Source organism: Drosophila virilis, chromosome 4, assembly GCF_030788295.1.
Source record: "Drosophila virilis strain 15010-1051.87 chromosome 4, Dvir_AGI_RSII-ME, whole genome shotgun sequence".
Classification (NCBI taxonomy): domain Eukaryota; kingdom Metazoa; phylum Arthropoda; class Insecta; order Diptera; family Drosophilidae; genus Drosophila; species Drosophila virilis.
The window spans coordinates 27,652,470-27,669,208 of record NC_091546.1 but is presented as its reverse complement, the minus strand read 5'-3'; the positions used below and the strand labels follow the sequence as shown (position 1 = coordinate 27,669,208).

Below are 16,739 nucleotides of genomic sequence, written 5' to 3'. Positions count from 1 at the left end.
AAACAAAATTTGTAACCAAATTAACTAAAAAGAAAATGTAATACTAGACTCTAAGGCTGACGACTCAGAGATACCCTGTAGCTATGTCTAAGGCGGAATAATATTGTCTAGACACAGACGAAATTAGAAAATTGATAATGTAGACGAATTACATGCGTAAAGCTTATAAATACACCATCTTTAAGATCCTTTAAGATATATACAAAATGTATGCATCGTCGACTTGAGATATGACTAACAATATAAGCATGAGGTCTTACAATAACCGATAAATATATATAAAATATATCAAAATATCTATTTTTATAGTCTATGGGGTAGGTTTTCAAAGTCTTATTGCATTGCTTAAAAAGGCGACACACAAAATTGTGCATCTTCTTTACTTAAGCAAGATAATTGAAGCTGAAAATTATTATTATTTATTACTTTCTAGTCTATTATGACCGTTCTTAAAGTCCACAGGGTGTTAACAAGCGCTACAACTTAACGCTGACAAACTGACGGCAGACAAAATGATCTATAGGAATTCCTCAGCTCGCAACTCCCAAACTGCCAAAGAGTGTGGAACTGTTTGAGGCGCTGTTTACACAAGTAGGAACAACATTTTGGTTTAGGCCGGCAATAAACTTATGCTTAATTGCTGGCAGATATCTGATGGTTCCAGGCAGTTCGACAAAGCTTTGAAGTGCCCCTCTGGCGTTTGGCCATAAATTAATGTAATAGGCCAAGTTTTGATAAGAGATTGACGCCGCCAAGCAGACGGCAACCCCGTCCCTCTCTCCGTTACCCTGGTCTATCTGTAGGGCCACCGGAACATTTAACGGGTCAGCGGGACAGCGACTGTTGATGTGCAGCCCGTGGAACAACAAATTCGTAGCTCGTTAGCACAGACACTTCAGATAAGAGAGCGGGAGACCCAGAGAGATGAAAATGCAATGAGCTCTGATTGAGATTGCAGCAGTTCCAATAAATTTCGTCCCAGAATGCACGTAATTGGGTCAACGAAAGGGCGCATCAATGTTTTTTGTAAACTACCTAATCTTCTGATAATGATGCGACTGATGCTAAAGAATTGTGACCAGATTGAGTAATCATTGTGAAGGTTATATGGAAAAACTAATTGGTTATGCCTAAAGGCCTTAAGCAATGAAAGATGTATTATGAGTAATGCTTATGTGAGTCATAAAGCCCATTGCAACTTATTTAATAAATTCCTGGTAGTTCATTATGAATAATGTACATCATGATTATGAGAAGAATAAAGTGGAATTTAAAAAGGAAATCTGTTTGTGAAGCAGCACTCGTTCTTCTGATAAATGCTCCTTCAAACATAGCATTTAAATTTAAATCAATTAAACACTTAACAATTTGTTCTTCGCTTAAATATACATAGGACATTTAATTTTCCAACAAAAGGAGTTTAGTTCATATGTCTACATTGGATTATAGGCTTGCGAGTCTAAGGCTCGAATTTAAGTTACTTTTCAAAAAATCTCTTGTGAATCAAAAACATTTCCTTAAAACCTATCAGAGCTGATTTCTAAATCCTATTCCTTCATGTATTTAATTATGCCTTGTTTAAAAACAACTTTACAATTCCTTTTCCCCAATCTTCATCGAGAACTTTTAAGATTCTCGTGTCATCCACATAGCTGTCATTTAGTTTTCCACCATCTTACACCTCAGTTATCAGGCTTAAGCACTCATCAATGTCAACGCTGCCATGTAGCGCCTTGATGTTTAACACTATCTGAACTTAATACATTCAATGTCTATGTCGCATTGGAACTGCTAGCGGCATCTTTATCGAGCCATTTGTCAATATTTAAGCTGATAAACGATCGTTGATCGAACGCAACAACAAAACCGACAACAACTGTCATTGAACTTCATTGATAAATGATGATGTTGGCGACAGGTTTTCCAGGCACTGGCGCTCAAAGCAAATACCAAAATATGCAGTTCATTCAGTTCCATAAAAGTATCGACTTTCGGCGATCCATATGATAAGCTAAATACACATCATCCGTTTCTTGCAACACGGAGAACTTGGAACCTCATATCGTGCCCCATAACTCAATTGATATCAGATTACACTGTCTACCTGTTGCTTTCCCCGTCTCCTGTCTCTCTTACTCAACGCAATGATCCCAAATCGTAGCAAATATTTTAGTATCATGTCAACACATAGACAACTTGTGCTGCTTCTTCTTGAAAACAGAAATGAAAGGAACAAAAAGAGATTCTCGATTTCTTGGAAGGGAAACGCATGCCCGGAAAAATCTTCTATTTTGTGTTGAACACTTGAAAGTGTTGTATAAATATTATATAAAGTGCAAGCAAATCGTTGGACCCGGCACTAATTATGCTTTATGTTTGCGCTGAAAGAAATTTCATTCAAATTGTTTATTTGCTTTCGAACTTCCCCTTTGAGCAGTCGCTGAAAGCTGCATAAAAATGAGCTGCAGTTGAAATTTTTCCTCTTTGGAAAGTTGTGTTTTGATTAAATTTGGCGTAAATGCACCGGATGTGATTTTCAGTCTTTGATGAAGTTGCTGGAAAAACATCTGGTATTGAGATTTATGTCGAACTTCCAAGTATAACTTACACATTTTTTGATTACTTCTTTTTTTTATATCTAAAAAGTTTGATCGATTTTGGACGTCGCAGTCAATATGGGCAACGTGTTATCTAAATTTTACCTATGAGAGGGTCAGTTTGAATTCAACAACAGATAAATAATCAGTGAGCATTGTTAAGGCATACGGAGCCGAAAGGAATGCCAATCTTTTAAAGCATATCCAAGGTGGATCAAAGTTGACGAATGCTGGACAACGGGTATAGGCATAATATTAGGCAAGCAAGCCATGAAGGATGTGTGGATGTCCTTAATCTTTGTATGGATAATACTGCCTATACTAAAAAACATGTTGTTAGAACTATGAACAGACCCGAAATAAACGAATTCCAGTAATTAAAATGTGTTATCTACAACCGCTAGCTACATATTTTCACGGAAGAGGAGCAGGAAGGTGATAATCTTCTAGAAGAAAAGTCTCCTAAGGTATATAAAAATCAACTGTGTAGTGAAGTTCCTCTCAGATAAACAGTGTGTTAGGCCAGTTTCTTAGTTTTTAAATCAATATTATTACATTTCATTTAAGCAACATTCTTTTTAATACGATTCAAATACTACAGCATATATCTGCAACAGAACAAATAAAATTTATCTTTTGCATGAATACCAAGATATTCTCACAAATGGTATCAAGATTGGAATACTTTACCTTAGTTATAACAGCAATAATTGATTAAGAGCATAATAATAAAATATGTGCTAAAAATTTCCTTCCTGACACTCTCCGAAGGCGGCTCTTCGTGATTCATCAATATAGAGATATACGACATCGCCTGCAACTTTACTTTGTGTTTATATTCGACTGTCTGGCAATTTAACAAATGTGCCGACAATTGACAACTTTTCGCCCAGTCTATTTTGAATATGGCAACGACGACCGGGCGCTGTGGTGGGGCAAGGGCGCAATTTGGGGGCATATCCATCAGCAGCCAGACAATGTGCAGACTATTTACAAGCTGGAAGCAACAAAAAAAAAAAAAAAACGACAGCCACAGACAAATATATGGATGAAACTGATGGACAGCTGCCGAAACGTGCTTTTACGCATGACGCACGCATTGCGTTGCATTGGCGGGGGAAAATTTAGCGGGAAAATTAAAAATAGAAAGTAAATTTGGCACAGCTTCAAGTCACGTTGTGTTTAAGCTGGTACGCCCATTTTGCGTAGGCGTAGACAAGACTTGTACAATTTCCACACCAAAACGCTATTAAAGTGCCAAGGCTAGAATAAACGTTTGAAAAAAGAAAAACCTGCCCGTCAAATCGTTGTGGAAATGCACGACAAAACAAATTGGCCGCAGACACGCGGCGCAGACAAGTTAAAAGCTCAAGATCAGGTTCAGTCTTCAGCTACAGATACTATGAGCTTCAGATACAGATACAAGCCGCCGGCTGTCGACTGCCGTTGGCGGCTTTTCTTTTCTTTTCGTTTCGTTTCGTAACGTTATTTTTTTTTTCGGGGTGGCATCTTTGACAGCTGCCCCCGAGACTTAACTTTAAAAGGATTGAAACATTTGGGGCCTGCCATGATTAGTGTTCTAAATAACGCAACTGTCGCCTTGTCAGAGGCCAAACACGAATCAATGGTAGAGAAATTGACGTGCGACATGCAAAGTGATTCGACTTGGATTTCGAGTTACCCGATCGGAATCGGGCTCAGCGACTGGACCGACGCGTCGCTTGACAAATTGCTTAATTAATACGCCTTGATGTCGATTTGTTATTGTTGGCCATATGAAAACCTGTTGCCAGTCGACATCAAAAGCCAATTGTCCGCACAGTTATTGGCATTTCTTTAATTAAAACGAAACTGAACGGAATACTTAAGTACATTTTTCGCTTGAAATTTTTGCAAAGCGATTTGTTTTTCAGTTCATAGCAAAAATTACGTCAGTTTTTGAACGCTTCTTTCATAATTATTTGCGGTTTTTTTGACGTGCATCCTTGAGAAATGTTGAAGAGACTGCATGTATCATAATTTTTTGAAAATATTTATAATCTGAATTAATGAAGAGGAAGTGAACATCAGAAAAACCACAAATTTATTTAACTGACAATAGAATATGATCTGTGCTTGTGTTCTTTTTATGTGACTTTCAATACTTAACTTAAAAGTCTTTTATAATATATACTTTATAAATATTATATTTGAATAAGAAATTTTATTTATTTTTTACGTAGGAAGTAGAATATAGTTATGGATTCTGCAATTAGGTCATAAGAAATACTACGGAAAACAGACTGAAACCATAATGCCCTAAGAAAGAAAATGAACACAATAAAAAACACCATTTAATTTTATGCACAAACTCAAAGCTTCAACAAATTCGCACAAAAGGCAATTAAGAAATCAAATAGAGTAACTTTTCGTATTGTATTTGAAATATTGTAATAACTGTTTATGACTAAAAAAAAACTGTTAAATGTAGTTGCAATAGACTTGTTGCATTCATTTAACAACTTCTCCAAGTCGTGACTAAACAAAACTAGAAAATTATCATCTTAGCTGCAACCGCCACCCATAGCTTAACCGTTACGCCACTCAGTTTAAGCAGCAAAAATCTTTTGGCAACAAAAACTTCAAGTTGAGCTCAGCTTGAAGTCAGCTTGTTCAATAAAAACGTTAATTGCTAATCAAAAGCAGCATTTTTGTGACGCGACGCAGGATAAGCGCTTATCAAATTGCAATATCCGATAACTGGTTAGTTTACTTAGTTCGTTCAGGCGATAAAGATTTGTACACAAAACAAAAAAAATAAGCGAGAAAACAAGCTAAAAGATATGCAACATCATCAACAGCGCGGACAACAACGTAAACAAGCAAATTAACGCAATTACTTCAATGTATCTAAGAGGTACATTGAATGTATCTCGCAGATACAAAACGACAATTAGCCAGCCATAGCTGACAACTAGGTATTACGGATTGCATATGCCATTAAATACAATAGCCAATATGGCCTAAACATACCAGAGACTTGATCTGTTGGCCATCTGGCCACAATTGGCGGCGCCATCAAATGGCCAAGCGGCGCCTGAAGCATTCGTGGGCTGACACCGTGGCTGACTCTGGCGGCGCCTTTTTACAGCAAACAGCACGAAAAAAAAACTAACACGTCGCGGCGCGTACGTACTAATTAAATAGTTTACAAGTCAACTCGATTGGCAATATATTTTAATTTTTTTTTTGCCAAAAAGTTGGAATCGTAACGTTTTTTTTTACGAACTCGTTGCCGGCTGGAAATGCTGGTGAGTTTGTATGTTTTTGGGTGAAATTAATTTATTTATGGCTGATCGCATGCAGCGTGTGCCATTAATGGCTGTCACTTGGATTAGCAGCTGATTTTTTGAGCGACCCACTTGAATTGCAAGTGCCAACTCGTTAAAATCCACTAAAGTCCGATCATGCTCGTAAATGTAATGTTTTTATGGGCATTCGCAAGTGATTTGTCGATGAAGTTTGTGTGGAAAAAATACAACCTGAACTGATTCTCTTTCTAATTCAATTTTCACCCATAAAAAAAGGATTAGAAGATTGTAAGGCATTTGGTTTAACGTTAAAAATAGCTGCGAAATTTATAGGAGTATTTTTTTTTCCGATTTACTTTGGTTTATCTTGACAGGGACAAAGTTTACGAATTGGATTGCTCAGCATTTTAGTCCTGATTAAAAGCAAAGTAGTACCGCAACGTTTACGAATGTGACACAAAAGCAGATTTGACAATTTAATGCTCCCGTGAGAGTAAAAAGCAAAAGGGAGAGAGAGAGAGAGTGAGAGGGAGAGAGCATGAACATGCAATACAATACACATTCCTCGCTTATTTATGAATCATCAACAGCCAAAGCAAAGAGGCCCAATAGGAATGCCTTAAGAAAACCGAACACAATTCGCAAAAAGATGTCCACCTCCAAGCAGTTATAACCGTACTCTAGTCTCTTGCAATTTCTTGAAAGCATTAATCCCAGCCTGTCTAGACGGCGACATGCCTGACAAGCCGTCCTGTGTCTTCTGCTCAGCTGCAGCAAATGCTGCTTGCTTAGCTGATGCGCTGACTCAGAGTTTATAAATTAAATTATGACATTATTATTATGCGAGGCTCGCACACAATATTCATTCAGTCAACATTCAACATACAGCATACACTACAGACTGCATTTATTAATAATAACTGACAGCTTATGACAAATTAACAGCTAAAAACGAGTGAGCCCCAAAAGCAAGCCAATCGAGCGTGGGCGATTGTTTGTGACTTGCGACTCGTGTCTCGCCCAAAAAGTATCAAATATATCAAATATCAAAAGTCTAAAGCTCAACCAAAACTCAGTCAGACGTAAGTAATGAGTGCGAGAGGCCCCAAAACTGCGCGCACATGCAGTGTTGGTTAACGTTTTGGGCACAAATATTTATTCGGAACTCCTAAGCGACTCGACGCAAATGCATTTCAAGTGATTGGCAAACACGCCAGGGCAAATTTTCATTGGATAATGGACATTTCAACGCCTTAATGAATGAACGCGATTGCCAGTGCTCGATAAGAGTTTTTGGGCTCATAAATCGTGATAATTATGGCTGCAAGTGCAGCTGCTTGTAACCGAAAAAAACAAAAAACATAAGTAAAAAATCGATTCATCAGGCGCCAAAATTATGAACGAAAAGTATTTCTCGTGATGTTGTGGCACTTATTAAATTATTAAATGAACCGCTACACGTTGAGATCTTTTGAGAGATTTCTTGTTTTTCTCTTAAAGTATTTCTTCTGTTTCTTTTAGCCAGTAGCTTACACAATTTCGATCACAGATTAGATAAAAGTCAAGTGCTTTTGGCGCTCAAGCGAAACAAGTCGCTTAATTAACACAGCTGACGACTGAAAGACTCAGAAGAGTCTTCAGGTGGAGCAGTTGGCTGCCGGTTCCTGAAGACTTTACTCTTTTCAGCGTGGGCACACGAACAAAATGACTTTATTTAAGTTAGTTGCTTTTAATGGGGAGTTAGAATGCGGCTTAAGCTAAGGCGAATTGATTGTGTATATTGTGGGGTGAAAACAAAATGTAGGCAAATATCTTTAGAGGGTTTAAGGAAGTTTTCTATTTATCTCACTTTAAGTATTGGATCAACATCCAACACCCAACGTAGCTTCATTGCGCTAATTTAACTATTTCTCACTTGCTCTACACACAAGAAGAAACCTTTCAAATTCATGTACTGACACCTCTCTTCAATAGCCACCCAATGTGCAGCGCACTCGAATTAGTCTCGCTGCCAACTCCCGCAACAAGCAGCTTGATTGTGCATTGGTTGTGTGTGTGTGTGAATGTGTGTGTTGTGTGTGTGAGTCATCAAAACAACGCCAAGTGGCAGCTACCAGTCTTCAATACCAAATCAAGCATTACTTGCATAACCCAAGCCAAAGTCATCGACCAACGATCAACAGCATTATGATCACGTTTGTAATGATCATCAAGCAAGACATGCATAAATATTTTTGTAAAGCCCAACTTGAACAGTGGAGCCTGCGCATGGAGCTATAAACTTGGCTCCACTTGAGCACGTCAGAACGCCGGTAGCGTAGTGTGGTTCGGCTCTCGTTCTTAGTCTCTCACCGGTTGCCAGCGCGTCCACCCGTTTGGCCATCCATCGGTCAGCAGCTTTTGAAGCACCCACCGAGCCGCTGATCAACTGCAGCATCCAACCACTTGGCCAGTGACTGTTGCCCGGTACGGCTTTTATGTTGACTGCGCCTGTTGTTGTTGTTGTTGCTGTGGTTGCCGTGGTGCACTGATGCATGTCCAAACATCCTCAGTTCTGGTCAGTTTGTAGCTTGTGCGTTGTGGTTCTATGTTCTTTCATTTTATTTCTTTTCTTGGAATTGCGTTTGTCGCCTCGTCTGTCAGTCTGTCTGTCTGTCTGTCTGTCAGTACCTTGTCCGTTTGCCGTCTTGTTTGTCAGTTTGTTTATTTGTTTGCTCGTTTTTTTTTTTTTGTTTATTTTCAATAAATATTTGACATTTGTCTAGGCGTTTTTCCGAGCCTTCCGCAGCCAGTCAAGCATTTGGCTGCCAACACGGCGCGGGTACATTAATTTTTCAAGTATTTTCAAACCTCAACCGCCCCATCGTAAAGTCTGCTTTTGCTACGTCGGTTGTCACCTGTCCCCACAAGTTCTAAGCTCTCTTCTGCATTCTGCTTTTCATGTTGATGCATTTTTAAGAACCCCTCTGGCCAGAAATGCGGATGTTTGAATTGAACTTTTCTTCTATTTGGTTGCGAAAAATTGTTCGTGGAAACTGTGTGATATGCTCAACGAAGTGTTGAATTTGTCGCTTTAGTTCACTTTGCAATCCATTTCAAATGCCATGCAGGTGTCTTTAAATAATTCTCAAAGTTGCATCAAGTGAAAGAGTACATTTAAGAACTAAAGAACATTAGCGGGTATTTAGGGCTAGAATACGCATTAAACTTATATTCATAGCTATTCGATTAGTCTATATATATTAAAAAATTACTATTAAATTAACGTTGTTTAATTATTTATACTCAGCTCTGCAGTTCCACAAGAAAGTATTTAAAATGCGGAAGCGCCCTTCTATGCGATTTTCATGAATTGAAGACACATTGACTTTGATTGTTTCTTTATCGTTTATACAAATGCATATATATACCATTTATATTTCTACATTTCCCTTTTTTTCATTCTCGCTAACTATCGGCTTTCTATGCGATTTAATCCTACATTATAATTCCGGACACATAGGACAAGTACAAATAACTGACTATACGCTTACTGTGCGGCAATTTCTTCTCTCTCTTACTTGACCCAACATGCATAGCACGCAGTTGACTCCAATTAGACCTGATGCAAAGTTCTTTCCCCTTTCCTGCCCTTTTCATCCAAAATAAATTTCCTGCCCAGCGCATTAAATTTGATTACTTTCCATTAAGCGCAGCGCCAAGCTCCAAAATTCTCCGAAAAACTGTTGCCCCAATATACATACACACATATTGAATCCATTAAGTTGAAGGAGCTGCTGTTGGCTGTTGGATCGTCATCAATTCCTATGCTAACCATTGTCGCCATTTGTAATTGAGCCGTTTCAGCAAAGTCTCTGAGTCTCGTCGCAGATTTCGGCCGCCTATTTATGGCCATATTTTGATTGCCGTTTCGCTGGCTTCAAGCAAGCAACCATCCATCCATCCATCCATCCATTCTCCGGTAGCTGTGCAGCCTGTCAAGATGCATAAACTTTGTTTTCGTCACGCTGCCGCCTCGCCACAGACATCAGGCAACGTCATCCGCCAGCTTTTCAGTTCACCAGTTGTGGAACCATGTGGTGATTGTATTTTTTTTTTCGCAATTTTTTTTTACCTCTTTTGGGGCAGCAGCATTTTTTATTATTATTAAATTTTTTTGTCGTCTGCTGCCGCGAATCGAGTGAGTGTCGTCATCAGACATTTTGGCAGCTACTTTGGCTACCGAATAACATTTTTTATTTTGCGCAGACATTCTTTCGACCAGGTCAACACATTGATGCAACTGGCAAAGAGACTGCTTTTGAGAAATTGACAGGAAATAATTTGCTTGGCGTTCACAGGTTCAAAACTAGACAGCGGGCAATTTGCAGCAGCATTCTTTGAAGTTCAACTGCAACTGCAACAACTTAATAAGCAGCTTGCAACTGCTAGATATAAGTAATTTATGCCAGCTCCACTGTCAGTTTATATGCATAATTGCCCACTAACAACAAGATGGAAACCAATAAACCAGGCAGCTGGACCAGACCCAAAGCCAAATGCACAGCTGTGCCGTAGTCGATGACGACGACGACCAGAGAGACCAAAAATAGTGAAAATATTTTTGTATTTTATGCGCCGGTCGGGTCGATATGAATAAAGTGCAGAAAACAGTAAAATGCTTTCAACTATGCGAGTCCGAGGTACACACAGCAACAACAACAAGAGCATCAACAACAACAACAGCTGCCGATCTGCAATTGTGGACTCCAGCCTCCAGTCACCCGACTCATGCGTGTGCCCATAATGGTTTGCAATTAATCAAAACCCAGCATCACACACTGAATTTCATATACTGAAGTTTGACTACCCTTCTTATATAATATTTTCAATTTTCTATCTGTTTGGTGTATTATCTGCGCTCCCTTAGCTTTTTCTTAAACTGATTTTTATTATTTTCGTTTAAAATTTATATTTTCTTAAGTGGAATGAAATGTAAAAAATAGTATATATTATTATATATTATATACAATTCTTTGCGCTGGCTTGATAATTCTTTATCACGAAATATTTCATTAATTAAATTTGATATTTCTTCAAATGAAATAAATAAATTATTGAGTACTTATCTTTAATTTATTTAACTATTTTTTTTTTATATATATAAATTTTAGAATATTTTAAATTGATATTTTTTCAACTCTGAACGCATATCAATTTAATTGGTGATCTAAATGTTGCAAAATATATCCACAAATTTTTTTTATTTTCCAATTTTCTTCGACCTGCTCAATATTTAAAATCAATCATTTTAACAATGTAACTTCGGCTTATAATCATGAATTTTTGCTCTTTCCAACTGATTTTTAATCTTACAAACTTAATAACAGATGCAATATACTTTCTTTAAGAAAAATAAAGCAAAACAAGTTAAGTTTCTAGTCTATTCTAGGTGTGCGTTTCTTTCTTGTGGCTGCCTTTTAGCAAATTTTATGGATTGTTTACCTTATTAGCTGGCATTTCTGTTCCCTAAATAGCGCCTGAATAAAGTTGTCTTCTGTCGAATCGCTCAAATTGATCAGCTATTAAATGTATAATTATGAGTTTTTCTTCGCGATCTGTTTTCTCTTCTGTTTTCACACTCTAAGCTTTTCATGTTGAGTGCTTTGTTCATTTTCTCAATAGCATAAATATTTCAGTTGCCATTCAATTTGTCAAAACATTTAATCAGCAAAACTTTTCTCACTTAAGCTGTCAGCGCATGGAAAACTTGCACACAACGTGGGCATATCGCTGTTGGACGAGGTGGGCTGATGGTGGGGCAAATGGGGGACACCCAGCTCGGTGTTGAGTGGAGTCAAAAATTTTTGGCTACCGCAAATTTGTTATTTGTCAAAACATTTAAATGCCATTTGCGTGTACCACCGCATTTTGACAGCTGCCGATAATTTTTCTTGGTTCGCCACTTTTCACACCTTGCCCTGGCTTGGCCCATGGCGAGGCGAATATTTCTTCCTGACTTTCTAGACATTTGTTTCGACTCATTTAAATAATTACGACTTGGTCGAGTTTTTCGTTGAAATGCATTTGGTGTTAAGTGAAAGTGATCTTTTGTGTTATTTATTGATGACTTTAATTTGAAGCCGTAAGCCTTTTTAAAGCAAATTTTGAAAAATTGCAAAGCTACTCGGCTTACAAGATCGGCCAGGCCTTAAAAGCTACTATTTGCATTTATTTAAGATTTAAGTGACTCCTTCAATATATTTTTTCATAAATAAAGCAATTAAAAGTTTTTATAATAAATACTCACAATTAAAGATTGTATTAAATAACAAATACAACATTAACGTAAGGGAAGGAGACTGCGAAATTTAAAATTATTCAATTTTTATGTTAGTATAACTAATTGTTAATCATATTATTTCCCTAGTCTTAAGCCCACTTCGCCAGACATCTTTAAAGCCACTTTTATCTACCTCAACGACCGTACTTATAGCATAATGGCAAACATTCACTTAAACTTTTGTTTAACTTTCAACATTTGCTAACTCATCTATTCCTTATAAGTTTCACACAACCTACTCACAATATTCACGAATATTTTAAGTTTCTGCAAAGTTTTTAGAGTTGACTCGTTGAAAAATAAAACAAGTTAGAATAGTGCAATTGAAAGCAACCGACTGCATAATTCACTTTACACATGACAATTTTAAGGGTACATCTAAAACTCTAACCCATAAGCAAGGACTCTAAAACTTTGACTAAAATTGTGGGAGTTAAATAATATTAACGATTTGTGGGCAGGAATATTTGTTGCTCGAAAAGACCACAGAAAATATTTCAGAGCTTCCTTGTTATTTTGTGGATTCAAAGTGACTCCAAAAAGCAGGCCCTTAAACAGAGACACTCAAATTGTCATCTATGGAAGACTACATATTCATCATTTTGTGGGCAGGAATATTTCATTAAACTCATGGAGACCATAGAATGTTTTCCTATGATATGTTAGTGCCAGTAGCTTTAAAACTTGGGGCGAAAAAGAAAAGACGCCTGACTTTAAAACTGCATCTTAGGAAAACAACTCGGGGCGACAGAGACCAAGATATGAATCAAAGAGAACATTAGAAATAGACATTGAAAAGCTGGACATCCCACAAAACCAATAAACTCCTGTACCCTTTTGTGTACAGAGTATAAAAACTTATATGCAATTTCACAGCAATTACGTCAACATTTTTCTTTGGGACAAACAAATGCGAAAACTTTTTGTTGACATTTGCCAAAAGCTGCACACGCTGACACCAACAACACCACCACCAACAACAACAACAACAACAACAACAACAAAAAGCAGACACACAAAGTTAGAAATAGCAACAACTGCAATTTTGAGCTACCAAACATGCAAATCGCATACCAGGTCAACATAGCTGGCCCAATCCAGCTGCTACCAACTGCGCTGCTGGTCAGCGATAAACATTATCTCGAAAGTTGCCTTGCTTTTGGCTATCTATCCGTGAGATACATTTGCCATGCAGGCCAATCAATATGGTCACAGACTGAGTCTGAGCTGAGACCGAGCTGAGAGCAGCAGCTGTTTGGTGATTTATGGGCCAATGTGCGAGGGCTTGTTCTTGACTTGTTTCACCAATTAAATTGATTGACATGGGAAAAACTGTCAAGTGCACTGAATATGAAGCAGAAAACAGAATATTGTTAGCTTTAAGCTGAAGCGAAAGCTGCCTTTTTTAGGTTACAATAAATCTAACTTAAGGCTTAAGGTTTAATTATTATTGCTTAATATATTTGTTAATTAATATCGGATTTCATTAAATTGCATTAATGTCATTTAAAAATAACGAGATAATACAATAAATCTTTGTTAAAATTTAAATGTATTGCGCCGGACAAAAACAACGAAAACAATAAGCTCAGCCAAAATATTTTTTGGCTTAGCTTAATTTAGTTAAAAGATAAGTTTCCACTTTAAGTTCCAGGGCCTTTAGAAACCTGCTTTTAAAATAAGTTTTTAATAAAATTAGATCACATTCAATTGTCGTTATACAACACTATTTCTTTACAGATTTGCGCCTGCGCAACACTCAACAGGCAGACGAGGCGGCTAATTTCGGTGGGCTTTTCCCGCCGCTTTTCAATGTCGCTCCCCGAGCATCGATTTCAGTGAACGCGACCTGTGGCCAAAATGGAGCCGAGGAATATTGTAAAATGGTGGATGCGTTTCCGCATCGATCCAAATACTGCGGCACCTGTAATGCCTATAGCTCCGATCGTGCCAAGCAGCGACCTATTGAATCGCTCATTTCGCCCAGCTCCAGCTATGAGGAGAGCTGGTGGCAATCGCCGACACTGCAGGGTGGCCGTCAGTTTGAGTATGTGACAATCACCTTGGATCTGAAACAGGTGAGTCAACTGGTCTGGTCTGGTCTGGGTCATAGATAACCAACCACCTCTGCATTGGCTGAACACATGTGACAGCCAAGCTGTGATCCAGTTTGTAATTAAGCCGCTGACTTGTCACTCATTTACAAGCGATTTAACGCCCGTTTCATGATCCATCTGTTCCCTGGGGCTTGTCGCCGATCATTAGACGCTGTGCGCTTGAAATATGATCGCAGCGAGCTGGTATCGAGTTTGGAACCGGTCACTAGGTATTACATTCTAATGCTCAAAATGGCAAACATAAATTTGCTTTGATGGAGCTTTGATTAAGTCATATCGTCTTACAGAAAAGCCGCGACTTTCTTCAGTTATTAATGATGGGGACACTATTTCCGGGTTTTAGATATTGAAATAGATGAAAAGTATCTCAAAAGGAGAGGTCTATCAATTTTTGCTGTAATGATATCGATTCTATCTATAATAGAACTGGCAGCTTTTCTTTTTGTCGTGGATAAAATAACAAAAATATTATTCTATCTATATATTTATCGATTAAATCGATATAACTAGAAAAAATATCCCCCATCACCCTGGTCCGAAAACGTGCGAACTTCAGACGGAATTGCATTGCTACTGAATTTGAGTCGTTAACTTCGCGGTTGCTGGTTCAACGCTGAAACAACACTTACATTGCAATGTTATCTCGGGTATTATCCGAGATTATGCATGGCGCTCGAATCGAATCGAAAGAACGCCCAGAACATTTTAAAATTATAATATATCATAAAGTCAAAAAACCCCCCAATTACATTACAGCATGAATTTCTCACAGCTCTCTAAAGCCGAGTTTGTGAATAAACATTGTATTAAAATACATTTATATACATGTGTCCGATGGCAACAACTTCCTATCATATCCCATCATTTCGAACTTTAGACACTTCCATCAACAAAATGGTTCAAGAAAATAACAAAAATCTGAAAAATAAATCAAAAATTCTGTGACAGACTGTGCATATCTCTCGTTCATGCAAAATCAACGTAAAGAGAGCGTGTAAATTTTGACACATGCCGTTGATGTGTTGAAGTCTCACAGCCCCTGCCCTTTCAATGGAAATACCATTGACTGGCGCTGCCCTCTGGCAACACCATATAAACAAAAGTCATGGGAACATTTAAAAATCGCAGAGTTTTTTGTATTTTTTTTTTTTTTTTTTTTTTTGCGTCTTATTTTTTTACATTTTTTGTGACATTTTAAAGCAATTTTTGTCGGCTTGTCGCCGTCTGACCAAAAACTCAGTTCAACATGTGTCAATTGTAGTTAAAATTGAAAATTGTCTCTGAACGTAGACTGACATCTACATAGAGCCCACAACGCATCCATAAAAGGTAATTCGATTTTACTTAATTTATTTTATGTTATTACTGTATTTTTGTCTGCGTAAAGTTTTGTACTCTAGAGAACTCTACAGAACTGACAAAGTTAATTGGGGTAGGATCCAATTTAAATATTTATATGAATCTGTGTTGGCGAGTTGTGGCTCCCGTTCGTAATTTATTAATAACTCTTGGAACGCATGGCTGTCATAAATCTCTCATACTTGCAGGCATATGCGAAAACATTGTTTTAATACCCTTGCACAGGGTACAATAGCTAACTCATGAATTGTGTAACGTGTCGAAAGCATTTCTATACTAATTATCATTTAAAAATATAACTTTGGTTTGAAGTACTTCATAAACCCGAACACAGAGACAGAATTTGGATTTCGATGTTGCTCGCTTTACACGTTAAAATTCGCAAAGAGTTTAAGCTTGAATCGAGTGACAAGGTGTGTGCTAACCTGCTGTAGACAATAATGCCCGCTAATGATAGAACCAGCATTTTCTCCACTGCCTGCTTAAATTTCATATTGATTTACTTTGTAGAAGACACTCCAGTTTTAAATTTATCTCTTAACTAAATAATGTCTAACCGAAATATAATTAAAAAAGAAGCACACATCTGCTTAATATATAAAAGAGTATTTGAGCTTCGGTAATTTAAAATTAAATGTTTTCTCTTGTTTTTAATATTAAATCAGCGCCCGAGTCAGAGTCGGCAGTTCTGTGCTCCGGTTCTCTGCACGTTTTAATTAAGTGTACACTTCCATAGTCTTGAAGGCATCTTGGTCTTGGCTGTATCTTTGTCTTGTCTGCAGCGGCATATGGCAATGAAAGAATTATATCAAAACATTGAGAAAAACAACAAAATCTTCTGAATCGGGGGAGGATTTCAACATTGGCAACGAGGCAAATGATGCCACTCGAGTGCAAACTGCACTTGAAATGTCAACTTTGTGTCGGTTGATGCTAAACAAATGATATTTTCAGCACTTAATTGCCATATATAAGAAAGTTCACGATAATCATGCAGATTGTAATAATGATGAATAATGAAAAATAATGATCATGGGTTGGCTAAGCAGCTGCA

At 37.6% G+C, this 16,739-nt stretch overlaps 1 protein-coding gene across 2 annotated transcripts in view; it reads left to right on the top strand.

Annotated features, from left to right (window-relative positions):
• Positions 1 to 16,739, top strand: part of wb (wing blister) — a 91,598-nt gene that overhangs the window by 7,109 nt on the left and 67,750 nt on the right. For both annotated transcript variants that reach the window (XM_002057483.4, XM_015169790.3), the window contains exon 2: positions 13,950 to 14,287. In XM_002057483.4, coding sequence (XP_002057519.1) covers positions 13,950 to 14,287 — 338 coding nt within the window. The remainder of the gene's footprint in view (positions 1 to 13,949; positions 14,288 to 16,739) is intronic.